This window comes from Octodon degus, unplaced genomic scaffold, assembly GCF_000260255.1.
Source record: "Octodon degus isolate 3935 unplaced genomic scaffold, OctDeg1.0 scaffold00077, whole genome shotgun sequence".
Classification (NCBI taxonomy): domain Eukaryota; kingdom Metazoa; phylum Chordata; class Mammalia; order Rodentia; family Octodontidae; genus Octodon; species Octodon degus.
In genome coordinates, this window is record NW_004524653.1 from 7515305 (window position 1) to 7522996 (window position 7692).

The window sequence follows — 7692 nt, forward strand, 5'->3', positions numbered from 1 at the left end:
CAGTTCTGCAAAAAAAAAAAAAAGAAAGAAAGAAAGAAAGAAAGAAAGAAAGAAAGAAAGAAAGAAAGAAAGAAAGAAAGAAAGAAAGAAAGAAGCCTTGCAGCTGGGCATGCTGGTGAATCCCTGAGGCCCCAGGGAGGTTGAGGCTAGAGGATGGTAGTGAGTTCAAGACCCACCTGGGCTACAAAGCAAGCACAAGACCAGCCGGCACTACGCAGCAAGACCCTGTCTCAAAAAGGTAAAGAAAGGGCTGGGGAGATAGCTCAGTAGAATAAACACCTGCCTGGCAAGCTCAGGGTCCTGAGTTCAATCCCCGGTACCACACACACACAAAAGGGAAAGAAAGAAAGAAAGAAAGAAAGAAAGAAAGAAAGAAAGAAAGAAAGAAAGAAAGAAAGAAAGAAAGAGAAAGAAAGAAAGAAAGAAAGAAAGAAAGAAAGAAAGAAAGAAAGAAAGAAGAAAAGAAGGAAGGAAGAAAGGAAAGACAGACCCTTTGGGGCCCAGACTCCTACCCCCATCCCCTCCCCCACCTCCCCCAGGCACCCTGGCCTCTCTGCCCGCCCAGGCTAGTGCCCTCTCCCCTGCTTCCCGGAGAACTCTCCCCCTCTTGGCACCGGGCGCCGCTCCGCCCGCACCCCCACCGCCTGCCCCTCTTCCTGCCTGGCGCAGCTTGCATGGCTCGGGGCCCTGGGTCACAGGCTCTCGGCCTGCTCTCCTGCTCTCGGGCGCAGGCCTCCCGCACCCTTCACCCGCTGCACCCTGCCTCCTCGGGGCCTGTCTAATTCCGCCAGCAGACTTAGCAAGGACTTTCTGGGTGCCAGGCCCTGGCAGGGCCACCCGCTCGCTTACCCTCAAAACTACCTCTGGCGGCCTTGCCCTGGCCTCGCAGGCTCCATGCCAAGGCCCTGCCACCCCTCTGTCCTCTCTGTCCCCTCCACACCTCTGCTGCCACACTGAGCTCAGCCCATCTCAGGGCCTTTGCATCTGCTGCCCCTGTCCCTTTCCAGGGCACCTTCAACCACTTCCTCCCCTCAGCTTGTCCCCAGGCCACATCTTGGCCTTCCTGACCAATGCACCCACTACCTCTCATAGCTGCAACAACGGCAGCTGTGCAGAGGGACCTCCTGGGCCCGCAGAGGTCCCACTGGATACCAGGTGACTGCGCACAGAGTGCAGGGGAGGAAGCCCAGCCCAGAGCAGCCCGGGTCTTACCAAGGCCACCAGCAAGCAAGAACCAGAGCTCAGATCTCTGCTGTTTTCCTGAGTGTCTCACCCCTCAGGGTGCTGAGCTGCCTGCCCATAGCTTGCGAGCCAGAGGCACACATAGACCTGCATGGAAACCCCAGCTTTGCGCTCTCTGAGCAGGGGGTGCCCCACACAGAGCCTCAGTTTCTCCACCACTGTCATGGAGCCCTGACTTTCTGCCTCTGAGGTCACCCCAGGCCCTGAAAAGCCCTGGCCTTGGGCCCACCACAGCCTCCTCAGTCTCTCAGCCCAGGCCTCTGTCACCAACCTACTCACAGTCACAGCCTAGGGCACCATTCAATGCCCCACAGGACAGGCAGAGGACTGACTGGTGAGCTGAGAACACCACTTGGATTCAGCCATACTCAGAAAGAATTGGGAAAAAAAAAAGAAAAGAAAAAAAAGAAAGAATTGGGAAGGGGCCAGAGGAACTGGAAATAGAGCCAACCAGAGGCTGGGGCCCCAGGGACGCAGGTGAACAAAGGGTCTCAGGCTCCAGTGCAACCAGGGGTCCAAAGCTCTCCTTGGCCAGCAGCTCTTGGGACAATGGCTACACCTCCATGCCTCAGTTTCTCCACCTGGAGGATAATAAAGAGCCCCCTTGTCACTGGCGCTTACATAGTGAGTGGTGTGGCGGCCTCACCTGGTTGGCCTTTGAGGGCCGCCCCATCCCTCCCTGCCCCACTTTTCCTGCAGAGCTCTTGTCCCCACCTGTCATTATCTTGTTCCAATTGCTGAATACTGTCTGTCTCACCTTATAAATTGTCACCTTCATCTTGGCCACCACTTGTCCCCAGTGCCTAGTAAAGAAGCTGGCACACAGCAGGTGCTCAATAAACACTTGTCAAATAAATGAAAAATAATGAGGCAAATAAATATTCAGGAGATGAAAGCAGAACCACCTCCACAAGTCCAAGGGGGAGCTGGGTAGGAAGGAACCTCCTCACGTATCTGAGGAAGCAGCACCCCCCGGCCAGCCTGTGCCAGCCCCTGGTCCTTCCTGCTGTGCAACTGTCACTGGTCACTCCTCTCTCAGAGCCTGTCCATTCCCCTTCCTAAGGAAACACCAAGTGCAGGAGCTGTGGCCCAAGTGCAGGAGCTGTGGCCCTGGAATGCCCCACTCCAGGCCCAGTGGCTGGCAGGCTCCCGGCTGTCACTCCAAGACCCACTTTCCTCTGATAAGATTCTCAGGTGGGGAGGGCTTTGGTCAAGGGCCCTGTCCTGAGCAGACAACACAGAGTCCCAGACTCTCCACCTCCCTGCCAGCCTTGGCAGTCAATCTGGCCTTCCTGGTAAGACAGACCTGGGATTGCTGCTGTGCCCCCAGCTCAGGGCTAGGCCCTCACCCCCCGTCTATGGGCCCCTCCTTAGGCTCTCCCCACATGCTCTTTCTTGTTCCAGGACTGTTGAGCATGCTGTTCCCTCCTCCCTACAAGCCCTTACCCTTGGGCCTGGTGACCCATAGGGTGGGTGTCACCCCACCTATGTGACATCTCCCAAATCCTCTGGCACTGTCCTACTACAGCAGTCGCCACCCCATAAACTGCTTCTCCAGTTCTCCCAGGGGTTGTCACAGGGCTCTGGTTCAGTTTCCCTTTCTGTTCCCTCCAAACTGTAACACCAAGCACATCACTGTGCAGCTTGGGGTTCCTGAATGTGAGGCCAGGCAAGGAGCCCCAAGGAAGGGCCAGGATTGGGACGGCGGTGAAGTGTTCGAAACAGCCTCATAGCCCCAGATTCCCCCCCAGAGACTAGCAAACAGTTGGAACCCCCACTCTACTTTGAACCAGAACCTAAAGTGACATCACCAGGCCTTTTCTGTTCAAGACAGTGTCTTCCTTAGAGGTCCAGGCAAGGCAGGGACTTGTGATCCTCCTGCCTCAGGCTCTTGAGTGGCAGGGGTCACAGTTTTGTACTACACCTGGCTTAAGCCTCACGTTACTAACTGGGAAGCAGGTGAGACAGCTCTCCTGCATGCTCGGGTGGATTACAGCAAGACTGTGTGTGTGTGTGTGTGTGTGTGCGCACACGAAGTACCCTGCCACCCAGGAGAAGAGTGTTGAGGACAGCAGCGCAGGTTACAGTCACAGGCTGCTCCCCATTCCCTGCTGAGTCCTCTGCAAAGCAGGTAGCTGCAGCCAGGCAACTCTCAGTGGCCAAATGGGAGAGCAGCGATGGGGAGAAACCTCTCTCTCACTGGCGTGGAAAAACTGAGCCACCTCCAGCAGAGCTCCCTGTTGTCGCTGGCATTGACGGAGCTGCTGTGGCACAGGACTGACCGGCCCAGCCTCCAAGGGCCATGCAGCCTGTGTCCTGCACCCAGGGCTCAGACTTGGTCAGGGTGACAGGGCCAGTCCAGGCTGAAGTGGGGCTGTCTGTCCGGTGGTCTGCAGAACTTTTATGCCACCAATGCCTGACGCTGGCATTAGAGACAGGGAGTTCATCTCAGTTCTCACAGAGGGCCAAGGGTCACTCCAGGCTCCCACAGGGACAGCATCTGTAGACCCCAGAGAAAAAGTACAAAACATATTCCCATTCTCGAGCCACAGGTCAGCAGTGTTTCCCAAGACCTCAGGTGGCCCAGGCCAGCGAACCTGTGGCCCACTGCTCCCTCCTCCATATCTCGGGGCAGGGAGGCTCCAAACCAGTTCCTTGACTACAGGCACCTGACAGCAGGGCTCCTGGGCACCCACCTTTCTGAAGGTTGCTGTGAGGCTGAAATGGGATGGGGCAGGTCTCTGGCAAGCATCTGATACACTCACACTGTGCTGAAGACCTGGTGCAGAACGCCAGGAGCCTCCCAGCAAAATGTAATAGAGAGCAAACGCTTATATAACACCTCTGGCGTGCCAGGCACCGGAGGACGCCGACGCATATCCACTAACCCCTCGGTAGACATCCTCAGCTCTCAGGAATGCCGGCCAGGGCGCAGCGGGCTGGGGGGAGTGGGGCGTGCAGCAAGGAGGGGCAGGACCCAGAGGGATCACGGCCCAGGGATCAGGGATAAGAGATTCAAGGCTGAGCTCAGGTACCCCAAACACACCGGTGGGCTGGGCCTCATGTCCACTTCTAAGCAGGGAGGATGTGTGGGTGGTGTCCCGTCCCAGTGGAAAGAGGGGTCAATTACTGCAGAACCCTTCCCCAACTTCTCCCACCTGGCCCAGTCTCTCCTCCCGCTGGACAGGGACACACAAACAGACTCGCCCACAGGCGTAGCCACGTTCCCTCTTAATACACACACACACACACACACACACACACACACACACACACAGAGTACATACAGGCACTCAAAATGTACACACAAAGTACTTTTTAAGCAGCCCACCCCACTACACTTAGCAAACAATCTGCCCTGACTTGAGCCAAACAAGACCCAAGTCATGAGTCCCCTCCTACAGTCACAGGCCTGCCTGCTTGTCCCCAAACAGTTCCGGGGTCACAGACTTCCCTCTGAACTCAAGAGTTCCCAATCCACAGCACCCAAGGGCGCTGAGTCACCCTGAAAGCCTGACCCAGCACTCTGCACCTCTTCCCCAGAAGCTGGGGCCTCCATCTGCCAGCAGACCCCAAGCAGAGCAGCAGGGAGGAGAAGAATCAGCTGTGACACCCCCACCCAGCCACCAAAAGAATCCAAAAATAACAGCAGCCCCCTCACACACAACCCCTACACACCAGCAACGCAAAACAAAGCCCTATCCATCCAAAGGAAAGGGGAAAAAAATCAAAAGCCAACTACTGCCCCCAAAAGGCTTTTTCACCGTCCTCGAAAAAAGTTTATTAAAAGTGTTCTTACTTAATGCTTGAAACGGAGATTCCCAAAATATACAGACGCCTCTTGTCTCATAGAAATAGATTTTTTTTTATAATACAAAAAAGGACCAAAAAAATAATAACAACAACAGCAACCCCGTAGGAACATCTTTAAGCGATTACTCAGGGCCCGGCTGACAGTTACACGTGGGTTGCGTCAGTCCCGTCTACACACGCGTTCAGCCATGTTTAAACCGATTGCATCAACTTCGAAACCGGCCCGCCCGCCGGCACCCGGAGAGGGGCAGGGGAGGCCGAGTTCAGAGTCATCCGTACACACGGGCGCTGCTGCTTTAAATAACACCACGGACGGGCGCGCCATCTGCACGTGCGGCCGGTCTGGACAAAAATATAGAAATATATATAATAAAATATTAAGATTACCGACGGGCTCCCCGCGCTGCCAGGCGCCCCGGTGCCAAGTTCCGCCGGCAGCGCGGAGGCCGGCCGGCAGGGGGGCGCGCGCGGGGGCCGCGCTAGCAGTGGCCGGAGGAGGCGAGCAGGGGCTCGGGCAGCTGCTTGAACAAGTTCCGCAGGGTGCTGAGCTCGCGCGACAGCTGCTCCACCTTCTTCTGCAGCCGCTCGTTCTCGGCCGTGAGCTCCAGGACTTTGTGTTGCGTCTCCAGGTTGCGCATCTTGGCCTTGTCGCGGCTCTTGCGCACGGCGATGTTGTTGCGCTCGCGCCGGATCTTGTACTCGTCGCTGTGCTTGTCCACCGTCTTCTTGGCCTTGCTCTTGACCTGCGCCGGCGCCGGCGCGGCCCCCGGGTAGCAGGCGGTCGGGGGCGCCTTGGCGTCGGCCGGGCTCGGCGTGCCGGGCGGACTGGACGACGAAGATGTGGACAGGCTCCCGCTGCTGCCGCTCGGCACCGACTGGTAGCCGAGATAGGCGCGCAGCGCATACGGGAAGCCAGCCGCCATGCCTGCGCCGCCGCCCGGCGCCCCGGCCTCCTCCTTCCGCTTGCAGTCCGCGGGCTCGAAGCCCGGCTCCGCCTTGAGCTCGGCGGGCGGTGGCGGCGGGTGCAGGGGCGCGAAGCAGCCGGGGTGCAGCGCGCCCTTGGCGGCCCCCAGGCGCCCCAGGTTCACGTAGCCGTACTCGGCCGCCTTCTTGCAGTTCTTGCCCCCGTAGTCGTCGGAGAAGAGGTCGGAGAGGAAGTCGTGGTGCTGCCCGGAGGAGGCGGGCGCGGGGGCGGGCGCGGGCGGAGCCGCCTCGAAGGTGTCCGTGGCCGTGGCCGGCGCCGGGGCCTGCGGCGCGCCCAGCGGCTCCAGGTACGGGCTGAAGTCGATGGCGCGCTCGTGGTCGCCGATGCTGCCCAGCTCGCCGGCGGGGGCGCGCGGCCCGGCTCTGGCCGCTGGGGGCGCCGCGGGGGCCGCCTTGCCGCCGTACGCAGCAGCCAAGCAGTCCGCCTCGTAGTAGAAGTTGGCCACTTCCATGGATTTAAAGGCAGGCGGCGGCGGCAGGGGGAGACATGCTGGGTCCCAGGCCACCAGGCGTTGCATGAACGCGGGTGCCCGGGGAGGGGGCCTGGGGCTGCCCGCTCCGGCCGGCCCGCAGGTGGCGCGGCCTCCCGGCTCCTGGCTGTCGCCGCTGTGTCCCCGCCGCTGCAGTGGCCGCCGCTGCCGGGGTGGCCGCTAGGAGTGCGGGGGCTGAGATGGCTGGACCCTTGGACTGGGCCCCTTCCCGGTCCGGTGTGCGGCTCTGACTCGCTAAAGTTTCTCTCGAGCCCGGTTATTTATAAGGCGGCCCTTGGCAACGGTGCGTCACGCCGCCCCGGGCCCCTCCCGCCGCCGCCGGAACGCGACGGCCGCGGCCGCTCGGGACCCCCGGGAGGGCGGCAGCCGGGCGCGGTGGCCCTGCGCAGGTTCCCAGGCGCACCCTCCTGGGGGGTCGCCCAGCCGCGGGGGGCCGCTTTGCGCCCCCCAGCCGCCCCGGGATTGGGAAGGAGAGGGGGAGGTGCGACCCCGCCCCCGGACCGCCCCCTCCGGGCTGGAGCCTGCGCTGGAAGTGGAGGGAGGCGGGGAGGGGGCGACCCGAGCGCCTCCCCCCGCCCCAAACACGGCCGCGGCCCGCCCCCTGCTGGAGGAGGAGGAGGCTTTGCGGCTGAGCGCGGCCCGAGGTCCGTAGAAGGGCGCTCTCGGGCCCGACCTGGCGACCCCGGCCCCGGCTGCCTCCGCCCCTGACTGTCCCAGACCCGCACCCAGCCGATGGAAGGAGGCGACTCCTCGCCTAAGAGACCCCAAAGCCGCCGCAATTGGAGGATCCTGGGGGCGGGGTCGCAGGGCAGGGGTCTCCCGGGGCCTGCGCGGGTGTCTGCCGCGTCGCTCCCCGAGCCCCACCCACCGCACCTGCGAGCGCTCAGCGGCGCCCGCCGCTCTCCTGCACGCCCGGCCCGGCCTCAGCGGCGGAGAAACGGACCGACTCTGCCGCGCTGTGGGGCTGTGCGGAGTCCCTGAGCTTCTCTGAACTTCGGTGCTGCGTCTTGTAGTGCTGGCCCCTGTGGCGGAGGAGGAAGTGTTGAGACCGTCTGCCTCCGGACTCTGTCAGGGATGGTGCAAGTCCCGGCAGTCCCCAGATGTCCCAAAGAAAACGCTTGCGTCGGCTCCTGCAGACGTGTGTGCCGGCCCCTGAGACCCG

At 60.9% G+C, this 7692-nt stretch overlaps 1 protein-coding gene across 1 annotated transcript; it reads right to left on the reverse strand.

The window, feature by feature from the left end:
• Window positions 1-5451: 5451 nt before the first annotated feature.
• Window positions 5452-6642, reverse strand: Cebpb (CCAAT/enhancer binding protein beta). Its single transcript, XM_004636039.2, has one exon. The coding sequence runs from the start codon at window positions 6555-6557 to the stop codon at window positions 5535-5537; it is 1023 nt and encodes a 340-aa protein (XP_004636096.1). The 5' UTR covers window positions 6558-6642; the 3' UTR covers window positions 5452-5534.
• Window positions 6643-7692: the final 1050 nt, after the last annotated feature.